Source organism: Pseudophryne corroboree, chromosome 12 (genome assembly GCF_028390025.1).
Source record: "Pseudophryne corroboree isolate aPseCor3 chromosome 12, aPseCor3.hap2, whole genome shotgun sequence".
NCBI classification, from domain to species: domain Eukaryota; kingdom Metazoa; phylum Chordata; class Amphibia; order Anura; family Myobatrachidae; genus Pseudophryne; species Pseudophryne corroboree.
The window spans coordinates 138,226,196-138,249,268 of NC_086455.1; the positions used below are offsets into that span (position 1 = coordinate 138,226,196).

Consider the following 23,073-nt stretch of genomic DNA (forward strand, 5'->3'; position numbering starts at 1 on the left):
CAGGGGCTGCATACAAAAATACAGTGTCCATTGCAGATCAGTCGATTATCAATCTTGTGAGTACACCTATCTTCACTCACACAACATGGCCGCAGGAAGCAAGACATCAGAGCCATTTAAACTGGATACGCTATCAGTCACAGGCTCAGACACAACCCAAAAAAAGGTCCTGAAATTCCTTTTTATTTTTTTTTTATTTTTTTTAACACATCTAGGGCTATATTCAATTAGGGTCAGATCCATTCCAACATGCATTTGTCGGAATGGATCCGACAAGGGCTATTCAATGCCCATCTCAATTCGACTTTAAAAAAGTCGAATTGAGATGAGGGACCGGAGAGGGGGGGGGGGGGGGGGGGGAGCCACGGGCAGACGGGGGACAGCCGCAGGACAGCAGCGCTGCAGGAGGATGTGGCACAGCCGCCAGACCTCACTTGCCGGCTCCAGTAAGCGGGACCTCACTTGCTGGAGCCGGGTGGACGATACCGTGAGCGGCGGCTACGACACATCCTCCTGTAGCGCTGCTGTCCCCCGTCTCCCCCCGGCTCTCCCCCCTCTCCTCGACTTTTTTTTAAGTCGAACTGAGATGGTCGGAAACGGGGCCAAAACCTGTCGAATTTGGCCCCGTTTCCCTCAGAAGCACGTGAATCGGCAGCTAAACCGCCGATTCACGTACTATTCGACAAATCGAATTCCCCGACTTGTCGAATAAAAAAGCTGGGGACTGAATAGGTCGAACCCCTTTACTTGAATATACCCCAGAAACTCCTTGTTGCCTCCCCCGAAAAGCCAAAAGGGGCCCAAGTATTAATCACTTTACGAATAAATCCTCTGTGATTGTGAAATTTGGATTACGTACAACTTCTCAAATAACCAGATTACATAAAGCGTGCCATCCTAAATTGTACCCACCTTCAAAAACCATTCTGCCCAATTCAAATTTTGGTGGGTTCAACTTAATAAAAGCACTCCCAATACTTTAATTACAGCTTTTGGGGGACATGTACTAAACAGTGATAAAAGTGGAGGAGAAGTGAGCCAGTGGAGAAGCTGCCCATGGCAACCAATCAGCCGCTCTCACTGGCGTATCTATAATGGGTGCAGTGTGTGCGGTGCACACGGGCCCCTGGTTCCAGAGGGGGCCCACACTGCACCCATTTCTTCTATACTTATCTTTCCGGCGTCCATCGGCGACTGTGTGTGGGCCCCCTCCTCTCCCGTAGCAGTCACCGCCGCTTCTAGCACACCGAGTGCTCGAGACTCTGGCACAGTGCCAAAGTCTACAGCGCATGCGCAGGACTCTGGAAAAATGTCGCGGCAGCCATTTTTTGGAATCCTGCGCATGCGCTGTAGACTCTGTGCCAGAGTCTCAGCGCTGAGAGCGCTAGCAGCGGCTACAGGAGAGGAGGGGCCCACACACGGAGTCTGCACACGGGTCCCCTCCTCTCTAGAAACGCAGCTGGCTGCTCTGTATACTTTTATAGTATGCGCATGACAAATGTTACGTCAATGCTGATTGGTTGCCATCGGCAACTTCTTCAGTGGCTCTCTTCTCCACTTTTATCACTGCTTAGTACATGTCCCCCTAGTCTAAAATCGTCTGGTGAAATCTCAGAAACAGACAGTTGCTACAATTCTACGAAAGGCTGCAAGTAACTGCTGTAGATTACCACCACATGTAACCATAGACATGGTTTCCATGGTTACAGGTGTTGTAACCATAGTTACAGGTGTTGTAACCATAGTTACAGGTGTTGTAACCATAGTTACAGGTGTTGTAACCATAGTTACAGGTACACTGTCCCAGATGTCTTTCCATATGATTTAAGGCAGAAATTCTATTTCAAGTATCAAGTTATTGCTGGACCTTGTGGAACCTCTCTGAATAAATAGTTGTAGGCAAAATGATTGAGTAGATTTTTAACCCTTTAACTGGAAAGCCTGTAAGGGGCAGAGACTGCAGGGACTATGTAAACATCTTACCTCTAGTAAAAAGTCAGAGGAGTCATGAATGGCCAAGACCAATGTACCCACACGTATGTAGTTTGCACACCATGAGAAGCTGATCAGTAGAATAGTGGCTACGTGATGTATAACCTGCTCTTTAAAGTCCTGGATAAGAAAGGCAGTAAATATGTTTTACTTGCAATTACCAGATTTGGAAACAGAAGAGTAATACATATGTAGTATTGATCATATATGGATAATGCTGTAAAGTGCACAGACTAGTATAGCATAGAGATGAGCGCCTGAAATTTTTCGGGTTTTGTGTTTTGGTTTTGGGTTCGGTTCCGCGGCCGTGTTTTGGGTTCGAACGCGTTTTGGCAAAACCTCACCGAATTTTTTTTGTCGGATTCGGGTGTGTTTTGGATTCGGGTGTTTTTTTCAAAAAACACTAAAAAACAGCTTAAATCATAGAATTTGGGGATCATTTTGATCCCAAAGTATTATTAACCTCAAAAACCATAATTTACACTCATTTTCAGTCTATTCTGAATACCTCACACCTCACAATATTATTTTTAGTCCTAAAATTTGCACCGAGGTCGCTGTGTGAGCAAGATAAGCGACCCTAGTGGCCGACACAAACACCGGGCCCATCTAGGAGTGGCACTGCAGTGTCACGCAGGATGTCCCTTCCAAAAAACCCTCCCCAAACAGCACATGACGCAAAGAAAAAAAGAGGCGCAATGAGGTAGCTGTGTGAGTAAGATTAGCGACCCTAGTGGCCGACACAAACACCGGGCCCATCTAGGAGTGGCACTGCAGTGTCACGCAGGATGGCCCTTCCAAAAAACCCTCCCCAAACAGCACATGACGCAAAGAAAAAAAGAGGCGCAATGAGGTAGCTGTGTGAGTAAGATTAGCGACCCTAGTGGCCGACACAAACACCGGGCCCATCTAGGAGTGGCACTGCAGTGTCACGCAGGATGGCCCTTCCAAAAAACCCTCCCCAAACAGCACATGACGCAAAGAAAAAAAGAGGCGCAATGAGGTAGCTGTGTGAGTAAGATTAGCGACCCTAGTGGCCGACACAAACACCGGGCCCATCTAGGAGTGGCACTGCAGTGTCACGCAGGATGTCCCTTCCAAAAAACCCTCCCCAAACAGCACATGACGCAAAGAAAAAAAGAGGCGCAATGAGGTAGCTGTGTGAGTAAGATTAGCGACCCTAGTGGCCGACACAAACACCGGGCCCATCTAGGAGTGGCACTGCAGTGTCACGCAGGATGTCCCTTCCAAAAAACCCTCCCCAAACAGCACATGACGCAAAGAAAAAAAGAGGCGCAATGAGGTAGCTGACTGTGTGAGTAAGATTAGCGACCCTAGTGGCCGACACAAACACCGGGCCCATTTAGGAGTGGCACTGCAGTGTCACGCAGGATGTCCCTTCCAAAAAACCCTCCCCAATCAGCACATGATGCAAAGAAAAAGAAAAGAAAAAAGAGGTGCAAGATGGAATTGTCCTTGGGCCCTCCCACCCACCCTTATGTTGTATAAACAAAACAGGACATGCACACTTTAACCAACCCATCATTTCAGTGACAGGGTCTGCCACACGACTGTGACTGATATGACGGGTTGGTTTGGACCCCCCCCAAAAAAGAAGCAATTAATCTCTCCTTGCACAAACTGGCTCTACAGAGGCAAGATGTCCACCTCATCATCACCCTCCGATATATCACCGTGTACATCCCCCTCCTCACAGATTATCAATTCGTCCCCACTGGAATCCACCATCTCAGCTCCCTGTGTACTTTGTGGAGGCAATTGCTGCTGGTCAATGTCTCCGCGGAGGAATTGATTATAATTCATTTTAATGAACATCATCTTCTCCACATTTTCTGGATGTAACCTCGTACGCCGATTGCTGACAAGGTGAGCGGCGGCACTAAACACTCTTTCGGAGTACACACTTGTGGGAGGGCAACTTAGGTAGAATAAAGCCAGTTTGTGCAAGGGCCTCCAAATTGCCTCTTTTTCCTGCCAGTATAAGTACGGACTGTGTGACGTGCCTACTTGGATGCGGTCACTCATATAATCCTCCACCATTCTATCAATGTTGAGAGAATCATATGCAGTGACAGTAGACGACATGTCCGTAATCGTTGTCAGGTCCTTCAGTCCGGACCAGATGTCAGCATCAGCAGTCGCTCCAGACTGCCCTGCATCACCGCCAGCGGGTGGGCTCGGAATTCTGAGCCTTTTCCTCGCACCCCCAGTTGCGGGAGAATGTGAAGGAGGAGATGTTGACAGGTCGCGTTCCGCTTGACTTGACAATTTTGTCACCAGCAGGTCTTTCAACCCCAGCAGACTTGTGTCTGCCGGAAAGAGAGATACAACGTAGGCTTTAAATCTAGGATCGAGCACGGTGGCCAAAATGTAGTGCTCTGATTTCAACAGATTGACCACCCGTGAATCCTTGTTAAGCGAATTAAGGGCTCCATCCACAAGTCCCACATGCCTAGCGGAATCGCTCCGTGTTAGCTCCTCCTTCAATGTCTCCAGCTTCTTCTGCAAAAGCCTGAAGAGGGGAATGACCTGACTCAGGCTGGCAGTGTCTGAACTGACTTCACGTGTGGCAAGTTCAAAGGGCATCAGAACCTTGCACAACGTTGAAATCATTCTCCACTGCGCTTGAGACAGGTGCATTCCACCTACTATATCGTGCTCAATTGTATAGGCTTGAATGGCCTTTTGCTGCTCCTCCAACCTCTGAAGCATATAGAGGGTTGAATTCCACCTCGTTACCACTTCTTGCTTCAGATGATGGTAGGGCAGGTTCAGTAGTTTTTGGTGGTGCTCCAGTCTTCTGTACGTGGTGCCTGTACGCCGAAAGTGTCCCGCAATTCTTCTGGCCACCGACAGCATCTCTTGCACGCCCCTGTCGTTTTTTAAAAAATTCTGCACCACCAAATTCAAGGTATGTGCAAAACATGGGACGTGCTCGAATTTGCCCATATTTAATGCACACACAATATTGCTGGCGTTGTCCGATGCCACAAATCCACAGGAGAGTCCAATTGGGGTAAGCCATTCCGCGATGATCTTCCTCAGTTGCCGTAAGAGGTTTTCAGCTGTGTGCGTATTCTGGAAACCGGTGATACAAAGCGTAGCCTGCCTAGGAAAGAGTTGGCGTTTGCGAGATGCTGCTACTGGTGCCGCCGCTGCTGTTCTTGCGGCGGGAGTCCATACATCTACCCAGTGGGCTGTCACAGTCATATAGTCCTGACCCTGCCCTGCTCCACTTGTCCACATGTCCGTGGTTAAGTGGACATTGGGTACAGCTGCATTTTTTAGGACACTGGTGACTCTTTTTCTGAGGTCTGTGTACATTTTCGGTATCGCCTGCCTAGAGAAATGGAACCTAGATGGTATTTGGTACCGGGGACACAGTACCTCCAACAAGTCTCTAGTTGGCTCTGCAGTAATGATGGATACCGGAACCACGTTTCTCACCACCCAGGATGCCAAGGCCTCAGTTATCCGCTTTGCAGTAGGATGACTGCTGTGATATTTCATCTTCCTCGCAAAGGACTGTTGAACAGTCAATTGCTTACTGGAAGTAGTACAAGTGGGCTTACGACTTCCCCTCTGGGATGACCATCGACTCCCAGCGGCAACAACAGCAGCGCCAGCAGCAGTAGGCGTTACACGCAAGGATGCATCGGAGGAATCCCAGGCAGGAGAGGAATCGTCAGAATTGCCAGTGACATGGCCTGCAGGACTATTGGCATTCCTGGGGAAGGAGGAAATTGACACTGAGGGAGTTGGTGGGGTGGTTTGCGTGAGCTTGGTTACAAGAGGAAGGGATTTACTGGTCAGTGGACTGCTTCCGCTGTCACCCAAAGTTTTTGAACTTGTCACTGACTTATTATGAATGCGCTGCAGGTGACGTATAAGGGAGGATGTTCCGAGGTGGTTAACGTCCTTACCCCTACTTATTACAGCTTGACAAAGGGAACACACGGCTTGACACCTGTTGTCCGCATTTCTGGTGAAATACCTCCACACCGAAGAGCTGATTTTTTTGGTATTTTCACCTGGCATGTCAACGGCCATATTCCTCCCACGGACAACAGGTGTCTCCCCGGGTGCCTGACTTAAACAAACCACCTCACCATCAGAATCCTCCTGGTCAATTTCCTCCCCAGCGCCAGCAACACCCATATCCTCCTCATCCTGGTGTACTTCAACACTGACATCTTCAATCTGACTCTCAGGAACTGGACTGCGGGTGCTCCTTCCAGCACTTGCAGGGGGCGTGCAAATGGTGGAAGGCGCATGCTCTTCACGTCCAGTGTTGGGAAGGTCAGGCATCGCAACCGACACAATTGGACTCTCCTTGTGGATTTGGGATTTCGAAGAATGCACAGTTCTTTGCTGTGCTGCTTTTGCCAGCTTGAGTCTTTTCATTTTTCTAGCGAGAGGCTGAGTGCTTCCATCCTCATGTGAAGCTGAACCACTAGCCATGAACATAGGCCAGGGCCTCAGCCGTTCCTTGCCACTCCGTGTCGTAAATGGCATATTGGCAAGTTTACGCTTCTCCTCAGACAATTTTATTTTAGGTTTTGGAGTCCTTTTTTTTCTGATATTTGGTGTTTTGGATTTGACATGCTCTGTACTATGACATTGGGCATCGGCCTTGGCAGACGACGTTGCTGGCATTTCATCGTCTCGGCCATGACTAGTGGCAGCAGCTTCAGCACGAGGTGGAAGTGGATCTTGATCTTTCCCTAATTTTGGAACCTCAACATTTTTGTTCTCCATATTTTAATAGGCACAACTAAAAGGCACCTCAGGTAAACAATGGAGATGGATACTAGTATACAATTATGGACTGCCTGCCGAGTGCAGACACAGAGGTAGCCACAGCCGTGAACTACCGTACTGTACTGTGTCTGCTGCTAATATAGACTGGTTGATAAAGAGATGTCTATGTAACTATGTATGTATAAAGAAGAAAGAAAAAAAAACCACGGTTAGGTGGTATACAATTATGGACGGACTGCCTGCCGAGTGCAGACACAGAGGTAGCCACAGCCGTGAACTACCGTACTGTACTGTGTCTGCTGCTAATAATATAGACTGGTTGATAAAGAGATGTCGTAGTAGTATGTATGTATAAAGAAGAAAGAAAAAAAAACCACGGTTAGGTGGTATACAATTATGGACGGACTGCCTGCCGAGTGCAGACACAGAGGTAGCCACAGCCGTGAACTACCGTACTGTACTGTGTCTGCTGCTAATATAGACTGGTTGATAAAGAGATGTCTATGTAACTATGTATGTATAAAGAAGAAAGAAAAAAAAACCACGGTTAGGTGGTATACAATTATGGACGGACTGCCTGCCGAGTGCAGACACAGAGGTAGCCACAGCCGTGAACTACCGTACTGTACTGTGTCTGCTGCTAATAATATAGACTGGTTGATAAAGAGATGTCGTAGTAGTATGTATGTATAAAGAAGAAAGAAAAAAAAACCACGGTTAGGTGGTATACAATTATGGACGGACTGCCTGCCGAGTGCAGACACAGAGGTAGCCACAGCCGTGAACTACCGTACTGTACTGTGTCTGCTGCTAATATAGACTGGTTGATAAAGAGATGTCTATGTAACTATGTATGTATAAAGAAGAAAGAAAAAAAAACCACGGTTAGGTGGTATACAATTATGGACGGACTGCCTGCCGAGTGCAGACACAGAGGTAGCCACAGCCATGAACTACCGTACTGTACTGTGTCTGCTGCTAATAATATAGACTGGTTGATAAAGAGATGTCGTAGTAGTATGTATGTATAAAGAAGAAAGAAAAAAAAACCACGGTTAGGTGGTATACAATTATGGACGGACTGCCTGCCGAGTGCAGACACAGAGGTAGCCACAGCCGTGAACTACCGTACTGTACTGTGTCTGCTGCTAATATAGACTGGTTGATAAAGAGATGTCTATGTAACTATGTATGTATAAAGAAGAAAGAAAAAAAAACCACGGTTAGGTGGTATACAATTATGGACGGACTGCCTGCCGAGTGCAGACACAGAGGTAGCCACAGCCGTGAACTACCGTACTGTACTGTGTCTGCTGCTAATATAGACTGGTTGATAAAGAGATGTCTATGTAACTATGTATGTATAAAGAATAAAGAAAAAAAAACCACGGTTAGGTGGTATACAATTATGGACGGACTGCCTGCCGAGTGCAGAGACACAGAGGTAGCCACAGCCGTGAACTACCGTACTGTGTCTGCTGCGACTGGATGATAAATGATATAAAAAATATATATATATCACTACTGCAGCCGGACAGGTATATATTATATATTATATAATGACGGACCTGCTGGACACTGTCTGTCAGCAGAATGAGTTTTATTTTTATAGAATAAAAAAAACAACAACACACAAGTGAAGTCACACGACGAGTGTTTAACTTTTTCAGGCAATCACAATATAAGTATACTACTAACTATACTGGTGGTCAGTGTGGTCAGGTCACTGGTCAGTCACACTGGCAGTGGCACTCCTGCAGCAAAAGTGTGCACTGTTTAATTTTAATATAATATTATGTACTCCTGGCTCCTGCTATAACCTATAACTGGCACTGCAGTGCTCCCCAGTCTCCCCCACAATTATAAGCTGTGTGAGCTGAGCAGTCAGACAGATATATAATATATATAGATGATGCAGCACACTGGGCTGAGCCTGAGCAGTGCACACAGATATGGTATGTGACTGAGTCACTGTGTGTATCGCTTTTTTCAGGCAGAGAACGGATATATTAAATAAACTGCACTGTCTGGTGGTCACTCACTAGTAAACTCTCTGCACTCTCTACACTTCTACAGTACTCCTCCTAGTCCTAAGCTCCAGTAAATCTCTCTCTCTTATAATCTAAATGGAGAGGACGCCAGCCACGTCCTCTCCCTATCAATCTCAATGCACGTGTGAAAATGGCGGCGACGCGCGGCTCCTTATATAGAATCCGAGTCTCGCTATAGAATCCGAGCCTCGCGAGAATCCGACAGCGTCATGATGACGTTCGGGCGCGCTCGGGTTAACCGAGCAAGGCGGGAAGATCCGAGTCGCTCGGATCCGTGTAAAAAAAGCTGAAGTTCGGGCGGGTTCGGATTCCGAGGAACCGAACCCGCTCATCTCTAGTATAGCATTCTAGAAAGCTGGGTAGTGACCACCTGGGTCACTAAAGTTTGTGATACAGTAGGTGGGAAAAAGTGGACCATTTTTTCAATATTCTCAATGAGGAATTTAAAGACTTGGCCAAGGGCGGTTTTCTTGCTGGGCGAGTAACACGGGAAACATTCTGCAACATTTAACAGCTGCCAAAGACCGGTTGTAAAGGTGGAGATTTATCAAAGCTTAGAGAAAAAGAAAAAAAAAGTGGAGCTAAAGCACTCACCAATCAGCTTATAACTGCCATGTTACAGGCTGTTTGAAAAATGACAGATCTGAGATGATTTGTTGATACTCTCTCTCCAAGCTTTGCTAAATCTCCCTCAGTGTGTTAAAATACTATTATCCAGGATGCCCAAATAAACTAATAAAGATATTAAAAAATTGTGTTAATGTAGCATAATCACCTTTCGTTTAACATCAAATGCGATTCTGAAGAGCAGAGACCAGTAAAAGCCCAGTTCAATCATGTAATACCAGTACTGGGATGGCAGCATACTCTGGTGGAGGAAACAGAGGAGACCTTAGAACAGAATAAACGAGAACACTGCACAAACGGTGGCAAGCTAGTAACACTGGGTTCTACTTTGGCAAAAAGGAAATATATAGACATGACCGTCACTTATTAACTCTCTCATCTGTGACTTTTCAAAGACATACTAAGGGGAGAATTCAACTGATGGCAGTCCATTGTACCACACACAAAAAAAAAAAAAAAAAAGTATTTTTCACAATTTTTGCACAATGTTTTCTTTGCGTTATAATTTACCCAATATCATGCAAAAACACACAGGATCTGGGATAACTTCCCAGATCAATGTGTTTTTGCGATCACAGCCAAGAAAACACGGCACTTATCAGGTATTCTGTTTCTCCTGCCTCAGACTGGTGACATAAAATCCCTGATAGTGTTGGTTATCAGGGATAACTGAATTCCCCCCGGGGATCAATTAGATGCCGTAATTTTCCGTGGCTAACTGAATTCCCCCATAACACCGAACTAGCAGTGGAATTAAAGCAATAAGAGGAACAAGCAAACAGAGGGCAGGTGGGAAACACTGGGGATCAGTCTGATATCCTGAATACCAAACCCGTGTAAGAAACCTTTATGGACCGGACTGTACATTAAAAACCACATCGACAAATTAATTTTAAAAATTGTGTAAAATTGTCTGCAAGATACAAAAAACACCTTTTCTCTAACGTCCTAGTGGATGCTGGGGACCCCGTAAGGACCATGGGGAATAGACGGGCTCCGCAGGAGACTGGGAACTCTAAAGAAAGATTTAGTACTACCTGGTGTGCACTGGCTCCTCCCTCTATGCCCCTCCTCCAGACCTCAGTTAGAATCTGTGCCCGGCCAGAGCTGGGTGCTTTTAGTGAGCTCTCCTGAGCTTGCTAATAAGAAAGTATTTTAGTTAGGTTTTTTATTTTCAGAGAGCTTCTGCTGGCAACAGACTCTCTGCTACGTGGGACTGAGGGGAGAGAAGCAAACCTACTAACTGCAGCTAGGTTGCGCTTCTTAGGCTACTGGACACCATTAGCTCCAGAGGGATCGAACACAGGACCTGACCTTGTCGTCCGTTCCCGGAGCCGCGCCGCCGTCCCCCTCGCAGAGCCAGAAGTCAGAAGCCGGCAGGAGCAAGAAGACATCGAAATCGGAGGCAGAAGACTCCTGTCTTCACATGAGGCACTGCAGCTGTGCGCCATTGCGCCCACACACTCCGGTCACTGTAGGGTGCAGGGGGGGGCGCCCTGGGCAGCAATTAGGATACCTCTTGGCAAAAAGACACATATATACAGCTGGGCACTGTATATATGTACGAGCCCCCGCCATTTTATTACACAGACCCGGGACAGAAGCCCGCCGCTGAGGGGGGCGGGGCCTTCTTCCTCAGCACTAACCAGCGCCATTTTCTCTTCACAGCTCCGCTGAGAGGAAGATCCCCAGGCTCTCCCCTGCAGTATCAAGGTAGAAAAAGGGTAAAAAGAGAGGGGGGGGCACATAAATTTAGGCGCAAATTATCATAAACAGCAGTTACTGGGTAAACACTAAGTTACTGTGTAATCCCTGGGTTATATAGCGCTGGGGTGTGTGCTGGCATACTCTCTCTCTCTGTCTCCCCAAAAGGCCTTGTGGGGTCCTGTCCTCAATTACAGCATTCCCTGTGTGTGTGCGGTGTGTCGGTACGTTTGTGTAGACATGTTTGACGAGGACGGTTACGTGGAGGCAGAACAAGTGCAAGTGACTGTGGTGTCGCCGCCGACGGCGCCGACACCTGATTGGATGGATATGTGGAAGGTGTTAAATGATAACGTAAGCTCCTTGCATAAAAGGTTGGATAATCAGTCAGGGTCTCAACCCGTGTCTGATTCTGCAGCTCAGAGGCCGTCAGGGTCTCAAAAGCGCCCACTATCCCAGTTGGTTGACACAGATGTCGACACTGATTCTGACTCCAGTGTCGATGACGATGAGGCAAAGTTGCAGCCTAAAATGACTAAAGCCATCCGATACATGATTATAGCAATGAAGGATGTATTGCACATATCGGAGGAAAACCCTGTCCCTGACAAAAGGGTGTATATGTATGGGGAGAAAAAGCAAGAGGTGACTTTTCCCCCTTCACATGAGTTAAATGAATTATGTGAAAAAGCATGGGATTCTCCCGATAAGAAAGTGCTGATTTCCAAAAGGTTACTTATGGCGTACCCTTTCCCGCCAACGGACAGGATGCGCTGGGAATCCTCCCCTAGGGTAGATAAAGCTCTGACACGCTTATCTAAAAAGGTGGCCCTGCCGTCACAGGATACGGCCGCCCTAAAGGATCCTGCAGATAGGAAGCAGGAAAGTATCCTGAAGTCTGTTTATGCACACTCAGGTACTATACTGAGGCCGGCTATTGCGTCGGCCTGGATGTGTAGTGCTGTAGCAGCATGGACAGATAATCTGTCTGAGGAAATGGATACCTTAGACAAGGATACCATTTTACTGACCCTGGGGCATATAAAAGACGCTGTCCTATATATGAGGGATGCCCAGAGGGACATTTGCCTACTGGGCTCTAGAATAAATGCAATGTCAATTTCTGCCAGAAGGGTCCTGTGGACTCGGCAATGGACAGGTGATGCTGACTCCAAAAAGCACATGGAGGTGTTACCTTACAGGGGTGAGGAATTGTTTGGTTACGGTCTCTCGGACCTAGTTTCCACAGCTACGGCTGGGAAGTCAAACTTTTTGCCCAATATTCCCTCACAGCCTAAGAAAGCACCGTATTACCAAATGCAGTCCTTTCGATCACAGAGAAGCAAGAAGGTCAGAGGTGCGTCCTTTCTGGCCAGAGGCAGGGGTAGAGGAAAGAAGCTGCACCATTCAGCTAGTTCCCAGGAACAGAAGTCCTCCCCGGCTTCCACTAAATCCACCGCATGACGCTGGGGCTCCACAGAAACCAGGAGCGGTGGGGGCGCGTCTCCGAAATTTCAGCCACCAGTGGGTTCGCTCACAGGTGGATCCCTGGGCTATACAGATTGTGTCTCAGGGATACAAGTTGGAATTCGAAGTGATGCCCCCTCACCGTTACCTCAAATCAGCCCTGCCAGCTTCCCCCATAGAAAGGGAAGTAGTGTTAGCGGCAATTCACAAGTTATATCTCCAGCAGGTGGTGGTAAAGGTTCCCCTCCTTCAACAAGGAAGAGGATACTATTCCACAATGTTTGTGGTACCGAAACCGGACGGTTCGGTCAGACCCATATTGAATTTAAAATCCCTGAACATTTATCTGAAAAGATTCAAGTTCAAAATGGAATCGCTCAGAGCGGTCATTGCAAGCCTGGAAGAGGGGGATTTTATGGTGTCTCTGGACATCAAGGATGCGTACTTGCATGTCCCCATTTATCCACCTCATCAGGAGTACCTCAGGTTTGTGGTACAGGACTGTCATTACCAATTCCAGACGTTGCCGTTTGGCCTGTCCACGGCACCGAGAATATTTACCAAGGTGATGGCGGAAATGATGGTGCTCCTTCGGAAGCAAGGGGTTACGATTATCCTATACTTGGACGATCTCCTCATAAAGGCGAGGTCCAGGGAGCGGTTGCTGATCAGCGTAGCACTCTCTCAGGAAGTGTTGCAACAGCACGGCTGGATTCTGAATATTCCAAAGTCGCAGCTGATTCCTACGACGCGTCTGCCCTTCCTGGGCATGATTCTGGACACAAACCAGAAAAAGGTGTTTCTCCCGGTGGAGAAGGCTCAGGAGCTCGTGACTCTGGTCAGAGGCCTCCTAAAACCAAAACAGGTATCGGTGCATCACTGCACGCGAGTCCTGGGAAAGATGGTGGCGTCATAGGAAGCCATTCCCTTCGGCAGGTTCCATGCGAGGATCTTTCAGTGGGATCTGTTGGACAAGTGGTCCGGATCGCAGCCTCAGATGCATCGGCTGATCACCCTGTCCCCCAGGGCCAGGGTGTCTCTTCTGTGGTGGCTGCAAAGTGCTCACCTCCTCGAGGGCCGCAGGTTCGGCATACAGGACTGGGTCCTGGTGACCACGGATGCAAGCCTCCGAGGATGGGGGGCAGTCACTCAAGGAAGAAACTTCCAGGGGCTGTGGTCAAGTCAGGAGACTTGTCTGCACATCAATATCCTGGAACTAAGGGCCATATACAACGCCCTGAGTCAAGCGGAGCCTCTGCTTCGAAACCAACCAGTACTGATTCAGTCAGACCACATCACGGCAGTGGCCCATGTGAACCGCCAGGGCGGCACAAGAAGCAGGGTGGCAATGGCAGAAGCCACCAGGATTCTTCGTTGGGCGGAAAAATAAGAATTTACTTACCGATAATTCTATTTCTCGTAGTCCGTAGTGGATGCTGGGAACTCCGTAAGGACCATGGGGAATAGCGGCTCCGCAGGAGACTGGGCACAAAAAGTAAAAGCTTTAGACTAGCTGGTGTGCACTGGCCCCTCCCCCTATGACCCTCCTCCAAGCCTCAGTTAAGATACTGTGCCCGGACGAGCGTACATAATAAGGAAGGATTTTGAATCCCGGGTAAGACTCATACCAGCCACACCAATCACACCGTACAACTCGTGATCTGAACCCAGTTAACAGTATGATAACCGTAGGAGCCTCTGAAAAGATGGCTTCCAACAATAAACAACCCGATTTGTTTGTAACAATAACTATATACAAGTATTGCAGACAATCCGCACTTGGGATGGGCGCCCAGCATCCACTACGGACTACGAGAAATAGAATTATCGGTAAGTAAATTCTTATTTTCTCTGACGTCCTAGTGGATGCTGGGAACTCCGTAAGGACCATGGGGATTATACCAAAGCTCCCAAACGGGCGGGAGAGTGCGGATGACTCTGCAGCACCGAATGAGAGAACTCCAGGTCCTCCTCAGCCAGGGTATCAAATTTGTAGAATTTAGCAAACGTGTTTGCCCCTGACCAAGTAGCTGCTCGGCAAAGTTGTAAAGCCGAGACCCCTCGGGCAGCCGCCCAAGATGAGCCCACCTTCCTTGTGGAATGGGCTTTAACAGATTTTGGCTGTGGCAGGCCTGCCACAGAATGTGCAAGTTGAATTGTACTACAAATCCAACGAGCAATCGTCTGCTTAGAAGCAGGAGCACCCAGCTTGTTGGGTGCATACAGTATAAACAGCGAGTCAGATTTTCTGACTCCAGCCGTCCTGGAAACATATATTTTCAGGGCCCTGACTACGTCCAGCAACTTGGAGTCCTCCAAGTCCCTAGTAGCCACAGGTACCACAATAGGTTGATTCATGTGAAACGCTGAAACCACCTTAGGGAGAAATTGAGGACGAGTCCTCAATTCCGCCCTATCCGAATGAAATATCAGGTAAGGGCTTTTATAGGATAAAGCCGCCAATTCTGATACGCGCCTGGCTGAAGCCAGGGCCAACAGCATTACCACTTTCCATGTGAGATATTTCAAATCCACTGTGGCAAGTGGTTCAAACCAATGTGATTTTAGGAACCCTAAAACTACATTGAGATCCCAAGGTGCCACTGGAGGCACAAAAGGAGGCTGTATATGCAGTACCCCTTTGACAAACGTCTGAACTTCAGGCACTGAAGCCAGTTCTTTTTGGAAGAAGATCGACAGGGCCGAAATTTGAACCTTTTACTTCTAAGCAGCTCAGGAGAGCCACCTAGCTTGCACCCTTCTCGTTCGGGCACAAAAATCTAACTGAGGCTTGGAGGAGGGTCATAGGGGGAGGGGCCAGTGCACACCAGCTAGTCTAAAGCTTTTACTTTTTGTGCCCAGTCTCCTGCGGAGCCGCTATTCCCCATGGTCCTTACGGAGTTCCCAGCATCCACTAGGACGTCAGAGAAATCACGTACTAGCACTGTCAGCAGTGTTCATTCTGGGAGTGGACAACTGGGAAGCAGACTTCCTCAGCAGGCACGACCTCCACCTGGGAGAGTGGGGACTTCATCAAGAAGTCTTCACGCAGATTGCAAATCGATGGGAGCTGCCACAGGTGGACATGATGGCGTCCCGTCTCAACAAAAAGCTAAACAGATATTGCGCCAGGTCAAGGGACCCTCAGGCGATAGCTGTGGACGCACTAGTAACACCGTGGGTGTTCCAGTCGATCTATGTGTTTCCTCCTCTTCCTCTCATACCAAAGGTGCTGAGAATTGTAAGAAAAAGAGGAGTGAGAACAATACTCATTGTTCTGGATTGGCCAAGAAGGACTTGGTACCCGGAATTGCAAGAAATGCTCACAGAGGACCCGTGGCCTCTGCCTCTCAGACAGGACCTGTTACAACAAGGGCCCTGTCTGTTCCAAGACTTACCGCGGCTGCGTTTAACAGCATGGCGGTTGAACGCCGGATCCTAGCGGAGAAAGGCATTCCGGATGAGGTTATTCCTACGCTGATAAAGGCTAGGAAGGATGTGACAGCAAAGCATTATCACCGTATATGGCGAAAATATGTTGCTTGGTGTGAGACCAGGAAGGCCCCTACAGAGGAATTCCAGCTGGGTCGATTCCTGCACTTCCTACAGTCGGGAGTGACTATGGGCCTGAAATTAGGGTCCATAAAGGTCCAGATTTCGGCCCTATCCATTTTCTTCCAAAAAGAACTGGCTTCACTGCCTGAGGTTCAGACGTTTGTTAAGGGAGTGCTGCATATTCAGCCCCCTTTTGTGCCACCAGTGGCACCTTGGAATCTTAACGTGGTGTTGAGTTTCCTGAAATCCCACTGGTGTGAGCCACTTAAGACCGTGGAGCTAAAATATCTCACGTGGAAAGTGGTCATGCTGTTGGCCTTAGCTTCGGCTAGGCGTGTGTCAGAATTGGCGGCTTTGTCATGTAAAAGCCCCTATCTGGTTTTCCATATGGATAGGGCAGAATTGCAGACTCGTCCGCATTTTCTGCCAAAGGTGGTGTCATCCTTTCATTTGAACCAACCTATTGTGGTGCCTGCGGCTACTGGTGACTTGGAGTATTCCAAGTTGCTTGACGTAGTCCGGGCTTTGAAGATTTATGTGACCAGAACGGTTGGAGTCAGGAAGACTGACTCGCTGTTTGTCCTGTATGCATCCAACAAGCTGGGTGCTCCTGCTTCAAAGCAAACTATTGCTCGCTGGATCTGTGGCACGATTCAGCAGGCTCATTCTGCGGCTGGATTGCCGCATACAAAATCAGTGAAAGCCCATTCCACAAGAAAGGTGGGCTCTTCTTGGGCGGCTGCCCGAGGGGTCTCAGCATTACAGTTTTGCCGAGCTGCTACTTGGTCGGGTTCAAACACATTTGCAAAGTTCTACAAGTTTGATACCCTGGCTGAGGAGGACCTTGAGTTTGCCCATTCGGTGCTGCAGAGTCATCCGCACTCTCCCGCCCGTTTGGGAGCTTTGTTATAATCCCCATTGTCCTTACGGAGTCCCCAGAATCCACTAGGACGTTAGAGAAAATAAGATTTTACTCACCGGTAAATCTATTTCTCGTAGTCCGTAGTGGATGCTGGGCGCCCGTCCCAAGTGCGGACTTTCTGCAATACGTGTATATAGTTATTGCTTACTCTAGGGTTATGTTATGTAGCATCAGTTGAGTGATGCTTGTTTGTTGTTCATACTGTTAACTGGGTAAGTTTATCTCGAGTTATACGGTGTGATTGGTGTGGCTGGTATGAGTCTTACCCTGGATTCCAAAATCCTTTCCTTGTAATGTCAGCTCTTCCGGGCACAGTTTCCTTAACTGAGGTCTGGAGGAGGGGCATAGAGGGAGGAGCCAGTGCACACCAGGTAGTACTAAATCTTTCTTTAGAGTGCCCAGTCTCCTGCGGAACCCGTCTATTCCCCATGGTCCTTACGGAGTCCCCAGCATCCACTACGGACTACGAGAAATAGATTTACCGGTGAGTAAAATCTTATTTTTTCTCTTTTTTTAAAATCAATATTTTTTGTTGTTGTTGAGATAACCTCTAAAATAGAACATCAATAGTGCACATTTTCTTTGTATGGATCGGTTTGCCGTTGTGGATAATATATCTCATTAAACCTGCAAAATGCAGACGTGTTATAAAATTAAAATAAATAAATGTTGTTAAAACATGCCTTTTGTGTCGGTTCCTTGCAGGTAGGAAAAGGTCACTTAAGGTTCCAGAGAATAATGAATGTATAACAAGATTAGTGTAAAACCTTGGACAGTTTCTTTCCTTATAAACTATGGGGTTTATTTACGAAGCATTGGGCTGTAAAACATGGCGCTTCTGATCAAGTTTATTCCCAATATTTAAAAAGGCAATGTTTTCACTAGCAAGAAACGACTAGTAAATGCATTGCCCTTTTATATATTGAGCATAAACACAATTAGAGGCACTGGGTTTTACAAACGGACTCTTCGTAAACCTCTGTTTATTTCAATGTCTTTTAGGAACTTTATGTTTGCGTGAATAGACCCAGCAGCTTTATTCTAACTCATTGTACATACAAGCAAACAGTGATAACCACGACCTCGCCTTTGGCTGCTCTCTCATGTTACCCAAGCGCCAGACTGGTTACACCATCATTGCCATTGCGCCACAGAGCTTAGTGACTTCAGACCTGCTCCCAGGTCTACAGAAATTACCTGTTTGGGGAAACCTTTATACACTTCACCGAGATCATAGAACCATGGCTTCTGCAAACAGCAAAAAAAAAAAAAAATATATATATAATAATAATAATAATTATAATAAAAAAATACTATTATAAAAATATACAACAAACATTTAGGGCGGGATTCAATTCTTTTCACCCATTTCCACACTCGTTCTGTTTCTGCCCTCAGGAACATTGTATCATTATTTCAGCTCGCTACCCCCGGAGTAGTGAGGCACCCAACCCTTTACACAGTAAACCTGATTACTATGGACGCAATATGCGCGATAGCGGAGATCATTTTAGAAAGGAAATTGGGCAGGATATGTCATTTGAATCTCACCCTTAGAAGTGACTAAAGCATTTTCCTGTAACATTATATATAGAATAATTTTAGGGAAAATCTGGGAATGAGGCAATGCATGCATACATAACAGCCATATCAGAAAATAATTGTATCAAATTAGTGTTAACTAAATATTTCCGCCATGCTCAAGCTTCTCTTGCCACCAGGATGATACGTTAGGATGGTGGTACTTTTCTATCTTACAGTACTAGCAGTATTAGCACAGAGCGGAAGGATATGAAAAGCACTACTTACATCTATAAGGACGGCCATGCCAGCAATGAAAGCAATAAGGTAAAAGGTGAATCTCCAGCTGTGAAAAGAAGGCAGACATCCGAGTGACCGGTGAGTTCTAATGTGGAGAAGTGTGGAACTGCACAGCAGCCAGCCTAACCCGACAAGTACTCTTAGTAAGATGAACATTTATCATTTATTCCATTGGATTGCTCTGCCAAACTGCTGAATTTATATTTAAAAGACATTATTTTAGGATAACACATTTTATACCATGGCAACAAGATTTTCCAGGGGTCTATTGTCCAAAACTTTTCGTGGTAAAGGCAAGAAAGATTTTGAACACATAATAATTTGGGATAATAGGCGTTTACAGCAAATTCTTTTTTTTCACATTAATTTATAAAATAAATAGTGAGGTTATTGTTAACTTTAATACAATATATTCAATTAGTCTTTGGTCTAGTTCAGAGGTTTTCAAAAGTGTCCTCAAGGCAACCAATGGTCCAGGTTTTCAGTTTATCCATGCTTGGTCACAGGTTATTTAATTAGCACCTCCGTCTATTCGATTAAACCATCTGTATGGAGACATGGCAATACCGAAAACCTGGACAGTCGGGGAGCCTTGAGAACCTCTGGTCTAGTTAGATGCCACTTTAACCATACACAGGAATTAGCCTGGAAGCCCCACGAGGCCACTGAAATCCAGTAAGTGGAGTCCTTATTATTTCAGAAGCATATCTGCTCTTGGTACAATAGGATATTTATTCACAGGCATAACGTAAAATGGAACAGCTTCACATGGATATGGTGCTCACGTATGTAGAGATGCATTATACAGATGTGTCCCCACTCACACTCCCGCATACGACACATTGGCGGGAGCATGTGCACCATGCGATTCTATGGATCTCGAGTGTGTACACTAATCGCGGCAAACGTGGCGCGAATACCCGCTGCCGCGGGTAAGATGAGGAGGAGCACATCTGTATATTCCTGCTTATATCCACCAATGTGGAGGCAACCATTTGCAAATGGTGGCTCACCATCAACCCCGACCCTCAAAACTAAAGACTTTCAGGAGTAAATGTAGTAACCCGCAAAATGCAGGCATCAGTGAGATACTCGTGAGTCTGAACGTTTCTTTTTTCAAAGTATTTACCTAGCTAAAAAAAGTTTCCAAAAAAACTCAATTTTTAAAAAAAAATTCTTTTATGATTGAATTATGTTAATCCATCAACTATCTGGACATCACACCATCGTTTGCTTTACATTTTCTTGCAGGCTGCTCTTCCCTGCAGCCGCTGGGTGTACACTGGGAGGCTGTGGACTGCTTTTGTTACATTTCCCCAGCGGCTGCTCCTCTCTGTATACAATGGCACACACGGACTCCTTTCATTAGGCTTCCCATGGCGGCTGCAGAAAGGAGCAGTCGACAGGTATAGACAGAGACACAGCAGCTTATTACATTTCCCCGGCAGCTGCAGAGAGGAGCAGCAACCGAGTGTACACCGGGACAGAGGCTCATTAGATTTCCCCGCCAGATGCTCCTCTCTGCAGCCGCCAGGTTGGGGGTGCTGCTGGGCTGGCTGATCACTGCACCCTGCCGTTATTATCAGACACTGGGGTAGGAGCCATGGGTGCAGAAGCGGAGAGAGATTATTTTCCGGCAGCTGCACACATGGCATGTCTGACTGGTCGTGACCACGCAAGGCAAGCAGTTAAAAGGTAAAACCACTCACAGGATCACGCACATGCCTATATCTCGCAGGCTATTACATTTCTCCCTCAGTGTTATTTCTACAAGACACCACTTCAGGTTGTTTAGAGACGGCACATGAACAAATGTTAATAAACCAAACAAGGTGCATCAAATTGATTATCCACAGCTACCATTCATTCTGGTGTTCGGTCTGCATCCTATCCTGCTATCATCTGTATGCTCCCAGATCCTGGACTACAGCGATAACCCAGCATTTCTGCCCTTATACGTTATAAGAGGAAATTGCTTCATTATTGCACATCCAGTGCTATTTAATACTGCATGAAATTTCGGTCTGTTCCTAAATTCTCGATCAGACCCAGACCTCATGTTTGACCTCGTTTGGTCTTTTTAAGGATAATCCTGTTTGTTTTGAGTTTTTTACTCAGACATACACTGATTCATCATAAAAGTTTTTCACTTTTTCAAGCTACTATAATCATGTTGTATCTATCCAATTGATTCAATACCCCTGAGGAAGTTCCACGGGACGAAACGCGTTGGGTCCTTCGGACTGACATTCTGTTATACTGTCGAAGTTACAGCAACAAGGAATTACATCCATAATAGTTGTTAAGGTGTTGAATTCATCATGTCATTGAGCATTTTTGAAATGAATCAATTTGTTCTGAGTCTGTTAATAAATTTTTAAATTATTCTGTTTGTCTAGATAATGATTAATGGTGTTCAATAATATTTCCTATAATTAGCGCCCTCAGATCTTGTTTTGTATTTGATATTCATTGGACTTTAGCTAACAGAAAGTCCTTCTAGAGGTGCTGCTTGTGTTACTCTTTAGCGCAATTAGGGAATCTTGTATATCTATATCTATCTATAGATAGAGAGATATATATATATATATATATATATATATATATATATATATATATATATATATATATATATATATATATATATATATATATATATAATCTCTATCTATATCTATCTATATCTATATATATATTGCGGCCCAGTGCCTTCAGTGAAGATGATGGATAGATTGAAAAAACAGCTGCGGCTCTCAGGGTCTTGTATCAAAACGAAGTGTATTATAGAATCACAGCAAGGAACAAACGTTTCGGGGTATCTAGCCCCTTTGTCCAGATGTGACAAAGGGGCTAGATAAACGTTTCGGGGTATCTAGCCCCTTTGTCCAGATGTATATGTATATATATATATATGTATATATATATATATATATATATATATATATATATATATATATATATATGTATATATATATATATATATATATATATGTATGTATATATATATATATATATATATATATATATATATATATATATATATATATATATATATAAAGTTCTCAATTTAAGTGACCTGCCTTTGGAAAACCTGCCACACTAAAAAGTAGGACCCAATGAAAAGCTGGTAAATAAAAATAAATAAAAACTTCCCATCCTAAGATGTGACTATTAAAGGAGTAAGCGGTTTGATACCTTACATTTCCGTAGATAGCTGGATTGCACAAGGAATTATTAAACTCAGCGATATACTTGAAGGTTCTGCCTTACTTACCTTTTTTACCTTTTCCCAAATACAGCTACAGCATGGCTTACAGAGTAACGCAGACTATACATAACTTCAATTAGCTTATTTGCTTCAAGACATGAGCAAGGAGACCAGAGCATTATCTATGCCCCGAAAATACTCTTAAATAAAAGATCCCAGCAAGTTTCTATGGGTGACATCACGTTTTGGCATCAATATATACAAGCTAAACCTAACACAGGGGTACTATATTCAATTGAAGTCAAAAGCTGCTGTCTGTCGAAAAGACGTCAGTTTTTGACTTTTTTAGGTCAGAAGGGGTTCCGACCTATTCAATCTAACCCCAAATTATTCGACAAGCGAGGAATTTGTCTTGTCGAAAAGCACATGGGTCGGCGGAATAGCTGCCAATCCGCGTGCTTGTGTCGAAAACAGGGCCAAAACCGACAGGTTTTGGCCCACTTTTCGACCATCTCAATTCGACTTTAAAAAAAGTCAAAGTGAGATGTGGGAGCAGAGACCGGGAGAGCTGCGGGCAGAAGGAGAGCAGCGCCGGAGGATGTATCACAACCACTGCTCACAGCAGCGTCCACCCGGGCTCCAGCAAGCGAGACCTCGCTTGCTGGAGCCGGGTTGACACTGCCCAGAGCAGCGGCTGTGATGCGGGGACGGGGAGAGAAAGAGAGACAGGGAAGGGGGGGGGAGGGGGGGGAGAGAAGGGAGAGCCATGGGCAGACGAGGGAGAGCAGCACTACAGCCGCAGCTATATAGCCGTTGCTGTAGCGCTGCTCTCCCCCGTCTGTCCGCGGCTCTCCCATGTCTCCGCTCCCACATCTCAATTCGGCTTTTTTAAAAGTCGAATTGAGATGACATTTGAATAGCCCAGGTCGAATCCATTCAGACAA

General features: G+C 46.1%; 1 protein-coding gene across 2 annotated transcripts in view; it reads right to left on the reverse strand.

Moving 5' to 3' along the window:
* The window catches only part of CERS2 (ceramide synthase 2), a 96,115-nt gene that overhangs the window by 3,102 nt on the left and 69,940 nt on the right, over nt 1–23,073 (reverse strand). For both annotated transcript variants that reach the window (XM_063948065.1, XM_063948066.1), the window contains exons 5-8: nt 18,910–18,967; nt 18,298–18,348; nt 9,601–9,693; nt 1,984–2,112 (exon numbers count right to left, since the gene is read on the reverse strand). In XM_063948065.1, coding sequence (XP_063804135.1) covers nt 1,984–2,112; nt 9,601–9,693; nt 18,298–18,348; nt 18,910–18,967 — 331 coding nt within the window. The remainder of the gene's footprint in view (nt 1–1,983; nt 2,113–9,600; nt 9,694–18,297; nt 18,349–18,909; nt 18,968–23,073) is intronic.